This window comes from Camelus dromedarius, chromosome 10 (genome assembly GCF_036321535.1).
Source record: "Camelus dromedarius isolate mCamDro1 chromosome 10, mCamDro1.pat, whole genome shotgun sequence".
In the NCBI taxonomy this organism is placed as follows: Eukaryota; Metazoa; Chordata; class Mammalia; order Artiodactyla; family Camelidae; genus Camelus; species Camelus dromedarius.
In genome coordinates, this window is record NC_087445.1 from 58,227,974 (window position 1) to 58,247,004 (window position 19,031).

A 19,031-nucleotide genomic window follows, 5' to 3' on the forward strand; every position below is an offset into this window, starting at 1 on the left:
TCAAAGTATAGCAGGATAAATGCTGTCTTTGAGATAGGCACTGATAAGGGGCCACACATATTTGTCACCAGTCAATCAACAACAGTTTGCTACTGTCGTCATGTTAACGAACTGTCTCTTTGATAAGTTTTTCCACTTTAAGTTAAACTGTATTTATTTAGAGCTGTGTACTTTGATAAGTTTTTCCACTTTAAGTTAAACTGTATTTATTTAGAGCTGTGTACTTTCTACACATTTAGTTATTGAGCTTCACAGAGTTTAAAATAAATATTCTTCTGAAATTCTGCATCATGTTTTCTCTACATTGTGCAAAAGAGAGCAGATGACATAAAGAAGGCTGATAACTGAGTCCACTCAGATGCTCTCTGTTGTCACACGACCCCAAGAGGTGCCTTTGAGGCAACTGTAGGTTTAGCACGGAGACTGCCATTCAGGGAGCCATCCTGAGGAATTCTTGAGAAACTCTGATTCCCTTCTGTCTCACTGCCATCTCTGAATCTGAGTCGCACTCATCAGTGTCCTCTAGGGCTTCATGGAGCCAAGTCACCAAGAAAACAAGCCATGAGAGGAGGCCTACCTGTGTGACAGCGGGACCCTGTCCAGCCAGGCAGGCAGTCACACTGATAAGGGGCCACACAGCGACCACCGTTCAGACAGGGAAGAATGCAGATTGCTAGAAAGGAGATGGAGAAGGACCTGATCAAAATGCGTACGCTCAAGGGTTCAAAAGACACTTTGCAGGAGTAAACCCTGGATGACCACTACATAAACTTGCCGCACATGTTCTGCTTATCAATCAGTATCATTGGGAAAACACAGTTGAGAAAGTCAGTCTGGACCCTTAGCTCTAAGGTAATGACTCCAATGCCAAATGCACTCTTTTGGAGAGGATACATTAAGTGCTTTGCTTTCTATTCACAAAATGAGCAGAATGTTCTCCATTTATTATCATTTCAAATGTCCATTACACATTACATAAAATGCTCTACGAGGGTGTGGCTGCCTTAAGGTTCTCGTCTTATTTTGAATTAAATATGAGAATGGGAGTCAGATGAGCTATTCTGTGGGCTGGTGTTGGCAACATGTTAGCCAGGATGGGACAACTCATCCTTCCTTGGAGCTGAGGCCTGACGGTGACTGAACCAGGCCTCCTCTACACCCTCCACGGCAATCTTTTCTCCCAGTAGGAACGACTGAGCTCTTTCAAGAGGCATAGTCTGTTTAAACGGAGTGAGATGGTCTACTGGATTGCTACCAAAGCATGGTTTTTAAACCAAAAGCGTTGGCATGAGGTAGGAGCTGGCCGGAAATGCAGACTCTCAGGTCCCAACCCAGATCTACTGAATCAGAACCTGCATTTAGCATCTCCCAGATGGTCTGTAAGCAGAGTCAAGCTTGGGAAGCCCCAGTCTAATGCAGAACAGGAACATGTTTGGCAAAGCAAGCTAGGTCTGTTGTTACCCCAGGGTAAATGTTTCCAGAGTCTTTGGACCCTGATAGCAGGTCAAGTGTGGAAGCCTTAAGTGGGAAGGAAGGGGAGAAGAGGAATGAAAAATGTGGTTCTTCTCTTTCTGAACCACTGAGAGAACACGTGCTTTGGTGAGCTGTTTAGCAGCCTAAATTTATTTCCATCATATATTTTCCCTTCTAGATTTGCAAAGCGGTTATACTTAAAAAACTTTTAGAATCTCTTAAAAAATGTCTGGCCTTGGAAAAAACTGATAGAGACCAATGGCCATGACGTCAATGACTCTTCACGTGATTTACATACTCCCAATGAAACATGAAATCATTTTATCCTCAGAGATATATATATTTTAAGATACTGAAACAAAGTGTAGTTTAGACATTAAAAAAATTAAAACCACTCATTTACATTCTTATCAAAGTTCAAATTTAAATGTATTTTTATGAGAATCAAAATTCTACAGTAATTTGTCAAGCACTGTGTAGATACAGGAGCACCCACTTTCCTTCTTTTCTTAATTGGGAAGAGCTATCCTCAATGAAAAAGGGTGAATGGTGCACTCCAAGTTTTTCCTGCAAAGTACAGTGTTGTGCAAAGCCGTGATTTTATACCAACTGCAGCAGTGAGCGGCGTAGGACATAAATGGACTTGATGTAAGGGAAGACCAAGGCTGGGAGACGTTCTATTACATGCTGCTTCCCGAGAAAGTACTTGGAAATTCATGCCAGGTGGCAGGTGGAGATGGCTTTGAATGGATCTTGATAACTATATTTTCAGCGTCACTAAAATTCTAGATCTGCTGCAATTAACTGACATATTTAGACCAGCCCTAGGCGCTCTGTCTGGTCTGCTACAGGAGTTAAGCAAATGAATTTCTACCCCTAGTAAAACCAGTTCCTAGGAACTCCCCTGAGTTGGCAGCTTCCAGGCACATGATTGGGACTCAGAGGAAGATCTGAGGACACAGCGACTCACGTTCTTCACAGAGGCGCCCCATCCAGCCGTCTGGACAGGAACAAGCATTTGGGCGTTGGCAGATACCTCCATTCTGACATGGGAATCGACAGACAGCTGGAAAACAAGCAGGATGCGTCATACGTCTAAGAATCATGGAAGGATGGCTGTCAGAAAACAGGACAGCTCATGTACATTTCACAGTATTTCCCTGAATTGAGTTTTAAGGAAGACAAACAAAACCCAATGTCAAGATCTGGTTGGGGGGTGATGCGAGGAGCTCAGGGGAGACATAAACACGCCTGGGTAGGTCTGAGACCGCAACTAGCAAGGTTTTAGTAACACGGGGATTCACAGCAGGAGGGAACAAGGTGGTTTAAATAAACGATAGTCTCTTTTGATCTGCAACCAGGGGAAATGCCCCTGCCAAAGGAGGCCTTTGATGGTCAGTAGCTCTTTGGTGCCACCACTGTGCCGTAGTATCTTAAACAAATGAAGAAAGGGACAAGAGAGTAAACAGACACACCACACTCGACTTCTGGTTTTTAGTGAAACCTGGGCTATTCCGTGAGGATGCCGCCTTCTCAGCAACCCTCCCAAGAGGAGGTTGTACAGTCTCTTACAACCCACGTGTTGGTGGCTTCATTTCTTGTAGCTGCTTCCAGACAATGCATCTCCTTCCGCTTGCAATAAACCCTTACCTCTTCTGAGGCTCATGCCATTCATTCGTTGATTTACTCAATTCTCCCAGCCCCCAAAGTCATTAAAGACTTCGGCCTTCTCAGTCTAAATCCAAATCTGACCTATGTCCTCGTTCGTGGCCATGGGGACAGCCCATCCAACAGCTTGATTATTCTTTTAGTTCCTTGATTATGTCTGTCTTGCTCACTAGCCTATTTCCTCACTTTCAGTAAATATTTGTAGAATGAATGGACCAATTATTATGACTGGTAGAAGAAAAATCCTAACTTATTAGAAAAATGTAAGTTTCAGAAGAGCGTATTAGGGTGCTTCATTATCTACCTCTTTCGACTTTGCATAATTTTATTTAAAAAAATTTGGGGGGTTAATTAGGTTTGTTTATTTGTTTGTTTATTTATTTCAATGGCAGTACTGGGGATTGAACCCAGGACCTTGTGCATGCTAGGCAAGCACTCTACCACCGAGCTATACCCTCCTCCCACAGAATTTTAAACACAGAAACTTTCTCCCCTCAAGAAGATACTATTGAACGTACTCACAAAATTCATCCTTGGGTTTGCTAATTCAATCCAGCCAGTAAGGAGACAGCAGAGGTCATGCAAACGTGGAGCACACCTCACCAGCCCCAACACGGCCAGGGAGACCAAGGGATGGGCTCTGCTCCCCTGGGGCCACCCTGTACCTCTTATCTCCTACTTCACCTGTGGGATGGGCTGTCCCGTCCCCTGTGGGGCTCAGGGGTCTGCCCAGGATGGGTGGGTAGAATTGGAATCTGTGTTGAAACACCTGAATCTCCAGGAGGTGCCCCCATGTTCCAGACACGACACAGCTCCCCCTAGTAGCTGGAGACACTCCCAAGATTTGGAGCAAAGACTTGTGGAAGGAGCCATGATTGACTCAGACAGGGGCCGTGTGCCGGGCCAGAGTTCTGTATGCCAGCTTTGAAAACTCAGACCCACAAAGTTAAGGAGAATGACACAGATGTTAAGAGACAATTGAAAACCAAGGCAAAATAAAACAGTGGTTGGCCACACCAGGCTTCCATGTACATTTTCCTACAGCTTCACTAAGAACTAAGCATTCAAATATTTACCTACCTCTGCAAATAGGAGGTGATGTCCAGGTTCCATTCTCTAGGCAAACACTCCTTAGAGAACCCTCCAGCATGTACCCACTGTAACACGAGTAGGTGATCATGTCCCCGTACTGATAATGCACGCCTCGGGCAATCGCATTTTCTACGTGAGTTGGTGGACCACATGAGATTTCTATAGGGGAAAAAAAAAAGCTTGTGCTACTAACCCAAGCAGTGGATAGGCGAGAACACGGTCTCATCTCTAAGGCCGAATTAATTTAAAGAGCTAAGATAAAATACACAAAGGTAACCTTTTCACCTATACAATATCTAAGAGACAGCAGACGCTAAAGGCATCACCTGCTGCTGTCCACAAAAATTAAGATATATGGGATCAAAGGTTTTGTCTTCTGATTCATATGTTGAAGCTGAGCTATTCTGTACTCAAGGCAAGAATTCCTGCCTTCTTACACCTCGCCAAAGAGGTGGCTGCAGGAGAACTTCCAAGCGGATGCTTTTCAAATGAGATGAGAACAGCATGGGGAGTACTGAGAGTCTATCTTTACCATTCACTGCGGTGCTGCCCACTCCATCAAGGCTGTTCTGTTAGCGCCTCGAACTGTGCCTGGCATCCAGCAGGCTCGCAATACACATTTGAAAAATAAGTAAATGAATGAACACTGTAGCCTAAAGAGACATCAATATCCACAGCTTGATGAAGTTTATGAAACTCAAGGTTTCATGCTAGTTTCCCTCTTTCCAAGATGGAAAAGCAGTGGCTTTCACCTTAGGAATGAATAGACTGAATGATAATTCTTTCTTTTAAAACTACATATATTGAATATTTAAATAAAAATTTTTTTATAACTAATATTGCTTTGAGAATTTTACAGGAATAAACCAGATGACTCGAGTTGCCCTGTGGTGGCTCACAGGACAGGGACTGGACCAGAGTCAGGACTCTCATCAGCATCCAGGTCGGATAAGGCTAACTTTAGGATGAGTCTTCGAGAGCTGGCTTCTAAAAGGTCACTTTGTGGTCACTATGCTATTAAGAACTTTCCAGAAGGGACGGTCCATTTATCTGATTCTTCTAAATCTTCTTTTGCTTCTAAGGTAGTTCAAAAAATTAATTCAGTCAGTCCAATACCAAATATATATATTTGGTTTTTTGAGGGGGAGGCAATTAGGTTTTCATGTATTTATTTTAATGGAGGTACTGGGGATTGAACCCAGGACCTCTTGCATGCTAAGCATGCACTCTACCACTGAGCTATACCTTCCCCCCGTATCAGATATATATTAATGCCTACTCTGTTGCAGAAACTGTAAAGAAAGAAATGAAGAAAATGCTGTATCTATGCTCAGACCAATGGGTGGAGATAGACAAAGAAATACTGTAATACAACTTAAAAAGAGCTGTTTTAGAGATACTGCACTAGAGAAAAATTGAGGTGAATGTACCTAATGATGCCTGTCTAATTAGGATTGTCACGGTATGCATTACAGAGAAAGTGGCCTTTGGAGCAGGCTATTGGCCTTGAGTGGACTGGAGGACTATTGCTTCCTGGCTCGGGGAAGAGCGTGTAAAAAGATCACAGTGAGCTGATGCTTGTTTAGAGAAGTGGTTATCAAAGCATGGATTTCAGGCCACCTAGATGGGAACCAGCTTGGGTTCCTATTAACAACACAAACTTCTGGGATTTCCAGCTGATAAACCTGCATCTTACATACTCCCCCTAGGTGGGATTCTCATGCCTGCTAAATTTGAATCACTGATTTTCAGCTATGAATATCAGGACAAAGTGAAAAAAAAATGATTAAGGTGGGGCTGCTCAGATCCTTGGGGAAGGAGATTTGTCCTATGCCCAAGGCTTCCTGTCTAACAGAAAATGCAAAAGAGGGATTGAGGACAACAAACAACCGTGAAACTGTCCCCTTCTCTCCTAGGCAACCCCTGATCTTCTCAAGAATATTGAGGAATAATTAAGCATGCACTGAAGGGACCTTTGTAATAGGTGCATGTCTTTCCGGGGGTGAGTCTCCGGGAGCCAAGACCAGTGTGAGGATGTGTGGGCAGAATCAGGCCACTTGGCCTGCTTTAGCTCAGGCTGGTGGCTTTTTAAATGAGATTAGACAGTCAAGGTTTATACACACTTAGTTCTTCCCACTTCACTCGGGGTAGATTTCCTAAGGATTTGGGATGCAAATCCCAGCTAAAAGTATGGTACACACTTTCCTGGAGTCAAATCAAAATTCTAACACTGCAGTCAGCTGCGAGTTGAAAATTCAGGGACGTGGATTATTTACAACTCTTCCCATCAGGAGACTTTGCAGATATGTACCAGTTCATTTATTCTTCAAAACGAATTTATAAGGCAAGTATTATTGGTGATAATTAACACAGGAGGATTCTGAGGTTCAGAGGAGTTAGAGCACTCGCATAAGGATAGAATTCAAACTCAGATCTCTGATTTCAGAATCCCCATGGCGTTCATACGCACATTTTTTAATCTTACTATTTGGAGCCCAAGTGTTCAGAAGACAAAGGCCACTGTAGGCATAATATATAGTTACACGAGGCAGCCCAGTATATCTGCCTCTGGTTAGACTCAATGAATATTTGTTAGTTGATTGCTGTGGAGGGAGTAGCCTGGACTACAAGGGAGGGCAGGATATTGGGCAGGAGAGAGGCTTTAAGTCTGTTAAGAGATGTTGAGAGTTATCACAAGGCAGCGAGAGACGCTGCCAGACTGTGTGTTAAGTATCAACACGAAGCAAGCCCAGAGGTTCTCCAGTTGTGGTCCGAGGACCAGCAGCGCTGTCATCAGCCACACCTGGGAACTTGTTAGAAATGCAAATTCTCAGGCCCCACCCCAGATCTACGGAGTCAGGTGGGCCCAGCAATCTGTTTTTAACAAGCCCTTTAGGCAGTTCCGACAGGCTCAAGTTGGAGACAGACTGTGAATGGTTTTTGTATCCACACCTATTAAAGGATGATTTACAGGCTCTGACGGTGTGGAGAAAAATACGTATTTTAGATTTAACATCTCGCTCATTCTCAGAAGAGCACGTTTTGAAAAATGTGTTCAGTGAATTCTAGTCAGGTAGGTTTTAGCCTAGTTCTAGAAAGCTGTTTTTTTTTTTTTCTTTTCTCTCTTTATGCTTGAAACACAAAGACCTTTTTTTAAAACAAAATTTTTAAAGTAGCAACACAGAAGTTGATGACCATGGTAAGATAGGGATCTAAATATCCACACTGAAGTTACCTGATTGAAAACAATCTCACAAAGACGAGAAAACATTCTGCACCGATGAAATTAACGGGAGTCCACGTGTCGACTTACTTTCACATCTGGCACTTGTCTGTGTCCATGTCTCGTCAGGGTTGCAGGTGATGGTGTTCTGGCCCTGGAGCAGGTAGCCTTCTCTACACTTGATAGACACGTTCTGATCAACATAAAACTCCTTTTCAGAAAGCAGAGCGTTCTCCGGGATCACAAACGGCACCGGGCACGGGTTTGCTGTTACAAAGGAAACAACATGCTTACTGATCGCTTCCCTCTCTTCTTAATTGACCTCTTTGAAGGCAGAGCACGAGCCCTGTGGGAACTGGGCTCTCAGTGATGACCATGTGAGGCTTAAAAATACAGAACTTCAAACATTAGACTGCAGACTTGCTTGCCATCCATATGAAATTATTCATCAGGATAAAATCAGGTGAAGGTCTGAAAATGCCACGTTATTCAACCACTCACGCATGGTCCTAATATTCTAAGATGGCAAATTAAATACTCGTCTGAAATCATGGCCCTTCACTGCTAGAAATCAAGGGGTGTATCAAACATTCCCTCAGTATTTGAAGAATATTAAGGACATGGAATAAACACTTCTCACTGTCTCTGTACTTCCTTTTACTGAACATCCTTCAGAAGGACAGACAATCAGCAGGCATTTCTGAGTGAGAACAATATTAACTCCAGACCCACAGTACGATAAACAGGGTATGAGAACTTAAATGGTAGCATTTGCCGGGCTCATGGATAAAGATGAATTCATTTCTGTGGGTCTGAAGGAAAAACAGGAAATGATGCTTTTAGTGCAAGAGTGGGTTGCACATATTAACCCTGATTTCAAACGATTTCGGTTTTTCTGATTTTCACTGGGCACAAAAGGCGTCTTGGTGAGGGAGATGGGAGTTAGCAGAATTTTAAAGGCACTGTAATATTTTAAACGATAACCAGAATTCTCTCAATTTATACCTTGCCTGGGAACACTGTTTTCATCCCAATGGATATAACTAATTATCTTCATTCACTACATTTATATATACCTTATTATATTAATATTGCACATTGAATATATTTTTCTCCACCCGTTTCACATCCCCAATCAAATTCATTATACATTGATGTCAAAAGTTTTCCGTTAAATTGCATTTTCTCTCAGTGCCTTGGACTTGTAATCATCCAAGGAATCTGATAAACGCTGATGCTCAGCGAGAATGTTTTGGATAATGTAAGTCGATTTTTAAAAATACCCCAGAGAATTTGGTTTGGATATGCAAGGATCGTTTTCTCTGGGCCAAGCTCACTTATCAGTGGAGTTTCCACTGTGTTCTAGACATTTGGGAAACTAATTACGAAAGTGAATGTGACTTAAACCTCTCCTAAGGTCAACACACACGTTTGCAGAGAGGAACCGGGTGGCTCCAAGTCCCATTTTCCGTGCAGGATGCCTCGGGCGCCCCTTCAAGGCTGTAGCCTCTGTTGCAGGAATACATCACGCGGACTCCTGTGGTAACATTTTCAACTTCAGCTTCCCCGTTCTGAAACCCAAGTGGAGCTTCACATCTGGTCTCTAAAAAGAAAAACTTCGTATTAAATGATTCCCTGACTCTTTCCTCCTTCTGCTATCACCACTAAAGATACTCGATGCAACATACACAGTATTAAGCCTACTCGTCTGTGAGATGCAATGATACGCACCGAAGAAGGAAAAAAAAAAAAACCTAGCACAAGTAAGCTTGGGATTAATACGTGCAGACAGCTGAAGGTTGGAATTCTGTGCTGTTGCTGTCAGCTGCCTTCATGTACAGTGTCATCTTTGGTTATCAGTAATGCTGGAGGTATGGGTGAGGAGATGGGTAAAATAAAGGAATTCCCATTTGTTCAGACGCAACAGTAGTCAAGGATTTTTCATACATCATCAAATTTATTTCTTAAACCGAGGGAGGACCAGATAAAATTCAGGACGTCCAGTTAAAATCGATTACTAGATAAAGAGACAGCACATTTTCAGAATAAGTATGCCCCAATATTGCATGTGATATATTTCCATTAAAATGTATTTTTAATCTGAAATTTAAATTTAGCTGAGTGTCCTGGTTTTTTTTTTCTTTTTGGGGCTAAATCTAGCAATTTTACTTCAAACAACTTTCTGAGATGATCCTGTTTCACACTTAAAGTGAGGCTCAGAGAGATTAATTTGGTCACGGTCATGCTGCTTGTAAGGAGAGATAGAAGATAAAATTATTGGAAAGTAAAATACAATAGGAAAGTATCAAGAACAGGGAACTACGAGCTTGGGGGAAAATTAGATAAGGGACATTTTATATGGCTTCTGGGGATATACAGACTTGATAAACGGATGGATAGTTTTAGTGTAATTGTAAGGAATGATTTTGCATCAGTGAGAAATATTATTAACAGGAAACTGCTGCGAGGAAGTCAGGACTACCCCTCCCAGAATCTTCGAAAGTGACTTTGAATCTGGATTTTATGATCTTTGTGAAGGTAGTGGAGGGGGTCCAGACCAGGGGTGTCACTTTTGGCTGCACACTGGAGTCCCCGGGAAGCCTTGATGCCTAAGGACCTGTCCCAGACCAAATGGATCAGAATCTCTGTGTAGTAGCCTAGATTTTGGTATTCTCTTCGAAGCTCCCCCAGTGATTCTAATGCTCACTCAGAGTTAAGAGCCACTGAATAAGATGCTAACCGACTTCTTTCAGCCTGGTGAGTATTACAGATCTTAACCTTGGCTGTATCTTGGAATCACCTGGGATTTTCAAAAATAGATTGATGTGGGGTCCCACCCTCAGAGAGTCTGACTTAACTGATACAGGATGCCAAAGAGCAAGGGATTTTCAAAGCTCCCTGGGGTATTCCAATGTGCTACAGGTGTCTTATTCTCTAAGAATATTATTCCCATAGAGAATAATAGAACGCTATAAAAATACAGAGTATTTTATTACTATCATGCATTTCAGAGATTAGAGACGGAAGTTATACAAATCATTGTCACGTGGTTTGAATTAAACCTGCTGCCAGACTGAAGCAATCCCCGACACCGACACCATAGCAGCTTTCTACGCCAGACGTAACATTTCTTTTCATTCCCACCTCCCCTCCCTGCACATACATTCACAAACTTTTTGATCATGAACAGCTGGGATAAAAAATCTTATTATCAGAAATGCCCAATGGTGCTTTTCTGTGACTTGAGATGTCACTCAATTTTTAAAAGCATAGATATATAATATTTATACAACATTTTGAGAACTAAAAATCAGTCATATTCTCCAATGAGTTTCAGCCATATAACAGTCCTTAAAAGACTTTAGATTCCTATGCATGTAAAATCAGGTCATGAATCCACTCCAGAAAATATGTTTGAAACAACAGCAAACCACAAAGATTCAGTACCCCGAGTCCTAGTGTTTGCTCTGCCACTAACTTCATTTTTGGTACCAGTCACTCCCCCTCTCCTAGCCCTGGTTACTCCCCGGAGAATAGAAGACTAGCTTGTCTAAGAGACCTCTTCCAGTCTGAAAATTTGATGACCCCGCCCAGGATTATTAAAAACAAAAGAAATCAAAAGCTGGCCACTTTAGCTGGTAACCTGTTATATCTGAATAGCTTGTCTTTCGGCAGAGGAATCATCTGGGCCATATATTGGGAATAAAGTCATAGGAATTAACCCACGGCTTGCTAAATCAACTTGGCTGTTCTCATAAAATGAGCTGATGCACGATTCCACCAAAAATGCGAATATTCATTTATTGGACAGATGCGTCAACACCATTTTAAGAAGATGTCTGTATCACCCAGTAGTCACTGAAAAGCAACAAGTCTAAGCATTCTAATTTGTAATTATTTGGGGGGAGGGGGACCCATAAAAAGAAGGCAAATTAACTCAATAATTAACTAGTTTCTAAACAAAATGTTTGCCATTCCAGAGTCAGCAGTCTTGTGCTCTGTTCCAACTTAATCATTAATCTCTAATACAGCTTTTTACCCTTTTATTGGGTTGGTGCCCTTGAACAAAAGCTCATTAGAGGTTCTCATACGGTTCGTGGACTCCCTTTTTTTTTCTTTAGTTACAACAATGACTTAAAAAGAAAATGTGGCCACATCAGGATTTTGTGTCCTTCATATCATTCTGGGGACTAAGTGCCATTTGACTTACTTTTGCACGTTGCCATCCCTCCACTCCATTGTGCGTTCTCCTGACAGACCCGTTCCCCATTCCCCTGTGGACCAATGAAAATAGGTCATTGACAAGATGGTACCTCTATAATGAGAAAATGAGGGAATGCAAAGTCACCTCAGCTATGAACTTGAAACTCTTGGCATTGGGATGCTAAATAAATTCCCTGAATAAATATAATATAAGAGGTAGGTTCAGACTTTCAAAAATGTTTTTATCAAACTACCTAAAATTTATAATCTGTTTCACTTTCTATTTCAATGACAACTAATTACAGCCAATAATAGCAAAGACTGATGACGAATGTGTTTGAAATGTCAGACAGAGGTATTTGCTTAGGATATTTTAAAATATTTTGAATTGAGTTCATTTTTCAGCATCTGAGAGGTACAGCAAAGAATGTGAATTTGTTTTTTTTTTATACCTTTGAACATACAATCTGTCAAGATACCTTATTGCTATCAGGATTGAATTTTTTTGACAACACAACTTACCCATTAAAAACAAACTTACACTATTAAGGACCCAAGCAAATAAAACTTTAAATATTTTGAGTAAAAATCTTTCTAAAATGTATTTCCCTGTCTTCTGAAATAGACTAAAAATAATATAATTTACTTGAAAAATTATTTATAGTTGTTATTCTCAATGTACTTTTGGTATATTTTCCAATATCTCATAGGCTTGGGAGCTTTATAGGCTGTTTGCTCCACGCCCCAACCCCCTCACAGTTATGATAGACTGATAGAGGCTAAGATTACTGGGTTTTGATTTCTCAATATAATTTTTACACATCCTTCCTTCTTTCTTCTTTGTTGTTTGTCTTTTACTATAATCATCAATGTTCTTAATAATAACCTTTTCCCATGCTTTAAATTCCTAATTCACTATGGAATAAAAAATAAGAGAAATAAAACTTCGTAACACTATATGTTAAAAAAAAAAAGATTCGGTTCTAAGTAACGTGTTAAGGGGCTCGACTCTAAGCCAAGTATATGAACCTCAGGACATGGATTTTGTCTCACGATTTTTCAATCCTCAGAGCCCTTTGGATATCATATCGTCTTGAAGCTGTGTTGTAAATTAGCAAGATGTCTGGAAAGGAGTTACCCCTCTACGTTGGTTTTTATCTCAGATTGACTGATGTATCTTTCACGCTTCATCTTCTATTCAAATGTATTTCCTTTGAGCTGTCTATCAGTTTAATTACTGATAAATCTCTACCTGTAAAAATTCCATTGACTTTGATGGAAGGATACCATCCCGACTTTTCAAGAAAATAATTGAACCAATAAAATTAAATGCTTCTTTTAATATATATTCATGGGGGAGGGGGGAGGGTTTAGCTCAGTGGTAGAGCACGTGCTTAGCATGCACAAGGTCCTGGGCTCAATCTCCAGTACCTCCATCAAAAAAATAAATACATAAACCTAACTACCTCCCGCACTCAAAAACATAATAAAGCAAAAAACAAACAAACAAAAAAGGTTTAAAAATAATATATATTCATTATTTTCTTCTTATTGAAAAAGTAGTATGTGTTGATTATAGAAAGATTGGAAAGTATGAAAGAAAAACAAAGTTTTCTAGAATTCTTCCTCCAGAGATAATCACTGTTATTAACATTTGCTGTACTTTTTCTGTGTTTATATACTTCTATATGCACAGGAAAATATACTATTCTAATTCGTGAATTTTTAAAATTTATTTTGAGGAAGTAGATGACAAGCCACTGAAGCCAGCTCCCTAACTATTTGGGTACTTCCAGAATGGACTACACTCAAGTAGTTAATTTTAGTCACTAACGTACCATTTTTCCCACTAATATTTTTTCGCTATTCTCCTTCCTCTAATAATTTGAATAGTAAATATTCTGTTCCCACTATGTCAATGTTTGTTCCCACGAAAGCTCAAATCTATTTTCTGTAACTATTGCGATTAAAAAAAAATCAAACACCATCTGTTGGCTCCCTCCTTGGTAAGCTGCAAATTTTATCATATTTTTCTTTGTTCTTTCGTTTTCTCTCTCTGTCCCTTTACATATCTTGTTTTTGATGAATTAAGATGGAGTTTTAGATCCAGATTAGCATTGTTACTCTTTTTGACATATCTGCTGAATCAACCTTTAAGTGTATATTAAGTTTTAGAATCAGAGGAACCACTTGCTCCCTCGCAGGGATTTTAGAACACAACCATCCTGTTTTTGAGTTCTTTATCTTGATTTATTCCTCACTTGCCTGGAGCAATTTTTACTTCAATAAGGTTGCACGTGTACTAAAAATTTTGAAATTTAGATGGCTCAAGATAGCTGTTTACCTTAAATAAAAATGGTAACTTATTTACATAGAAAAATTTAACATGATTTACATTAGTTGTCCGAATTGCTTTGTCTGATTTTGGTTAATAATATGAATACTAAGAGTGATAATAATAACTCCCCTATATTGAATTCAGACAATACTTAAAAGGTGGTGCTCGCTACTTTCTTTCCTTTTAACTCCTCGCAGCATCTTTGCCAAGGTAGTGATCGCATTTCTACTACAGACAGGATGAAACTGAGGCTCAGAGAGGTTCGGTCAGTTCCCTGACGTCTTGCATCCATCAACAGCAGAGAGCCTGTAGTGGAGGTCCGCTGGGATAAGTCCCTGTCCTTAGCCACATTATTCCCAGCCATTGACCTTTGGCCTCTGGAGAACTTGTTAAAAATACAAAAGATTCAAATTTAACTTTTCTTTTTTGGGTAAGACTTTTTCATAATAGTGTATTTTTCCATCCAGAGGTGTTACAATGTCTGGTGCCTCTATTTTTTTTCTGCCATCAGTAGCCATGATGGTGATAACCTAATTAATTCATAAGAATCGCAAATGTTGAGATTTAAATTCTATCCTTTATTGACCAGAAACTCCCCTTCATCTGTTACTTGGTTATCTAGTCATCACTAGCATTGAAAAAACACTTCTCCCCACTTCCCTTGTCTGTTTTCAAAATAATGAATTTGCTTGCAAGCACCAACTTTCTTTTAACAAATTACAAGATTACTTCTCCCACATGAAGAGAAACTGTTTCAAAAACAGAAAAACTCTCCAGTTGTAATCAACCATTTATATTAACTTCTTTTTATCCTTAAGAAACATCTCTTGAAGAAATAAAGCAAGACCCATATAAGCCTAGTTCCAACTTTCATGAGCCTGTCTTATGAAAATTCTCTGATTCTACCATCAGTAAGAAAATAATGGAACATGCAATACACATTTAACAAATCACTGGCAATGCCTACTTCTGCAGAACCTATGTGTAATACATTGTAACAGCAAAAACAGGAAAGAATTTTCTTGAAAAACCAAATGACAACATCATATAATATAAAACAGGCCTTTGAAGTGTCAAGTTTGATGATATGATCGTGCTTTTTGCAAAACTGACTGCAGCATTTCCTTTAAAGTAAACAGGGAGACCTAGGTGCTGCAGAGGGGATGTTAATATTACAAACCAAACATGGTCTTGAGATCAAACATGATGTTTGGTGAGAACTGCTCTGAGGATTTTTCAAGCCACATCTGCCATGTGGGAACTGGGCATCTCAATCAAAAATCTGCCAAGGTATTTAAGCCCACTGATTGAGGAAATCCTAGCTCTGCGTACCTAAATCTCTGTGGTTGCCTCCCCTTGGTGAGAAATGGACTTCCTTGTCCCGAAGTACGATTAACAAGAGGCCAGAACACAGGCTTAAATGACCAACTAAATTAACAGTATCAGTCCTGTGGCTGGTATGCAAATACCCTCTTTTTTCATGGCTTCGATTTTCCAAGACTTGTTTTGCGTTTTAAAATTGTAAGTCACTTTAAACATTCCTTAGAAAGTGTGATGCTATCAGGCAACAAATTACAAAAATATCTTTTAGGACCGAAATCAGTGAAACAAAATGGTGTCATACTAAAAATCTTCCTAAGAAGACTGGAAAAAACAAATTAACTCTAGTTAAACAATTCGTTCGCTTACCTCTAATTCATAGCCAGGTTCACAGTGATAAACAATCGTGCTTTCAAAGCTGTATTCAGTGCCAGACACAAATCCATGTTCCGGACTTTCAGGTTTCCCACAAGAAACTGGACTGCAGGATTCATCAGACAATGGTGGCTCCCAGGTACCATCAAGCTAAAGAGCACGTTATAGGTGAAATTCAGGCGTTAGTGCATGCGAATGGCCCAAGAAGTCTGCAAGCATTGGTTCCAGAACAGAATAATCCCCAAGATGATCGTCAAAGGACCTAGACTTCGGTCCTACGTTGGCTACTTGTTATCTTTGGCCTTAAAAAATACAACGAACTATTAGAGGGCCTTAACAGTCATCACTAAACGACCTAGGCATTTCTTAAACTCATTAAAATAAGCATTTTCCTCCCAATAGAATCCTTTAAAAAATGAAGAACACCAAGCAGTGTGTTTTCATTATGGTGCATGGACTGGACGGTTGATACAAATATTCCCTGACTTACACTAGTACACCCTTGTATTTTACATCATTCTACATTTTAATCTAAAGTTGATCAGAAACAGCAAATTTCAGGCAGACCACTCAAAGTTTAAGGGAAGATGGCTTCCTTTTCTCCATTCCAACATGAATACTTGAAAACATTCTATTATATATTATGAGCAAGTCACATAGTTTAAAAAAAAAAAAAAAACTACACACACACACGCGCCCTTTATTTCCCCATCACCAGAGTCAGAATTAACATGTTCCCAATCTTCTCTTTGGGTATAGTGAGGCATGCACAGATGTTCCCCTTGAAGATTGTTATTCTCTTTCTAATACTTTTCTGTTTTCTTCGGGAAAATAACATATGAGTTGGATAGTAATCTAAAACAGGACTTGAGGCTAAACCCTTTATTCTACAGATGAGCCAGAAATAATTTTATATATATATATGTTTGCCTCATAATTAAACATTCTTCTAATGTCAGAAAATTACATTGTACCTAATTTTTCAATACTACAAATACTGCTTCAATAAATATACTTTTGCATAAGTTATTCTGGGCTTACTATTAACTTTTAAAAGCTACATAGCATTGTTTTCTTTTGATATTGGCATATTTTAATTTCTCCCGTAGGGGTTACCTCATTGTAACAGAGTGACTTGTTTATTAATGACTCCTTTCTTCATTGACTTGTGATGATTTCTTTATCAAGATCTACTTTGTGTGTGTGTGTGTGTGTGTGTGTGTGTGTGTGTGTATGTGTTGTTTATTTATTTTCGAAGTAGAGTTGGTTTATAATGTTGTGTTAGTTTCTGGTGTACAGTATAGTGATTCAGTTATACATACACATAAATAAATACTTTTTCATTATAGGTTACTACAATATAGTGAATGTAGTTCCCTGTGCTGTACAGTAGGACCTCAGCAAGATCTACTTATCTGTCACTTCTTCCATTCCATTCATTTCCCCTTCTACTGAATTTTACACTAATATTACATTGATAGGAGCTTTGTAATTCTGTAATATGTCTTTTCTTTAAATTGAAGTATAGTCAGTTTTGTAATATGTCTTAATTTCAGAATGGGGACTGGACCTCCTTTGCTATTCATTTTTCAAAATTCCTATTTATCTTCTCATCTGCTTATTTGTTCTATGAACTGCAGAATAATTTTGTTGTATTACAATAAAATATTTATAGGCACGGATCATAGGTTTACATAATTTATGCATTTAAACACTTAGGGTGTATTCAACTTTTCAGACTGAAAAATTAAACTAAAACTCAGCTGAGTGAAGTAATGAGGGTTGTCAAAAATGAATTATTGATTCATAGTTTCCGGAATGTCAGGGTCCTGCTGGGCAGGTGAAGGACCACCCAGTTGTCCATACACCCAACTGGAGATGGTCTGAGAGAATGTCAAGTTGGTTCCCTGCAGTATGGTGGGACTCTGCTTGGTTCAGACTGCTCGGGGCCTTTGAGGAAGCTGCCCCTCAAACTGCGTCAGCTCTAACTCTAAAAGGGCTCTGACAGGTATATATAGAATAGATAGACAAGTTTATACTGTATAGCACAGGGAAATATATACAAGATCTTGTAGTAGCTCACAGTGAAAAAGAACATGAACATCAATAACGTGTACTCATGTATGACTGAAAAATTGTGCTGTATGTTAGAAACTGACACAACATTGTAAACTGACTATAACTCTATAAAAAAAATAAAAAAATAGAAAAAATGAAGTTGAAGGGAAACTCAAAAAAAAAAAAATCTAAAAGGGATCATCTGTAACGCTGCTAATTCTGACAGCACGGGAATCTGACAGCTATTTGACTTGCTCCCTGTGATGTCCGTGCTTTCAGTCTTGGTGGCAACCAGTCACTGAGCACACACGATTCATAAATGGAAAATTTGGAGGAGAATGGACTAGTTATTGTGTCCCTACTATATGCCAGGCAGGTACTAGATGCTTTACACACATTAAATAATTTAATCCTTTCAAATTTCAGATTTACAAATAAAGAAAACAAGGTGGAGGAACATGAAGTCACAGAGTTTATAAATATCTGAGATGGAGCTCAAAGGAACGTTTAAAAGTCGTTCCTGTACCACGCAGCATTCGTTCCCTTTCAAATCCCCCTACCCCTAACTCCAGCACAAGAAGAGCGTATCACTAACGCATTTTGTTTTTCTCTCTCTGGTGCATCTTATGGAATCTAGGAGAAGGCGATGGGCTAGGGAGGTCTTATGTCCACGGCGCCGACTTCGGCGCTTTCCCCCATTGTCTCGCTAGTTTCTCACACCAACCAGACAAGACAGCATTATTATATACATTCTTTTTTTCACTTAAGGAAACTGAAGCTCAGAAATTTTAAGTAAACTTTCTTAAAGTCACACAGGTAGTAAGGATTCGACTCCAATTTATGTTTCTGCTACCTCTGCTCTTCTTACTAAAACTGGAAATACACCTGGTAACAATCAGCATTCATTTCTACACATAAGACTATGTGTAGACCATACACATGGTTAATTTGTCATGAGTAGCTTATTATAGATGTGAACATTTTATCTACCTTTGACGCCTTTCACCTACCCTTGGCACTTTCTAATTTTTACAAATGAGAATACTGGAAAGAAAGATATATTTTATCATATTTCTACCAGAAAACTTCTCAAATTCTTTGACATGATTGGAAAGTTGAGCATTTTTCTCTTTTCAGGACAGCAAGATACTGCTTATGTGGAAATGTCCATATCTACATAGGTATCTATCCCAACATATATATACATATATACATACACGTATATATACACACACATATGTATATATATATGTCTACATATACATATATGGTATAACATAC

General features: G+C 39.5%; 1 protein-coding gene across 1 annotated transcript in view; it reads right to left on the reverse strand.

Moving 5' to 3' along the window:
• SVEP1 (sushi, von Willebrand factor type A, EGF and pentraxin domain containing 1) overlaps positions 1–19,031 on the reverse strand; it is a 162,297-nt gene that overhangs the window by 9,994 nt on the left and 133,272 nt on the right. The window contains exons 40-46 of the mRNA XM_010978720.3: positions 15,687–15,842; positions 11,667–11,730; positions 8,886–9,059; positions 7,547–7,723; positions 4,222–4,392; positions 2,444–2,539; positions 578–673 (exon numbers count right to left, since the gene is read on the reverse strand). Coding sequence (XP_010977022.3) covers positions 578–673; positions 2,444–2,539; positions 4,222–4,392; positions 7,547–7,723; positions 8,886–9,059; positions 11,667–11,730; positions 15,687–15,842 — 934 coding nt within the window. The remainder of the gene's footprint in view (positions 1–577; positions 674–2,443; positions 2,540–4,221; positions 4,393–7,546; positions 7,724–8,885; positions 9,060–11,666; positions 11,731–15,686; positions 15,843–19,031) is intronic.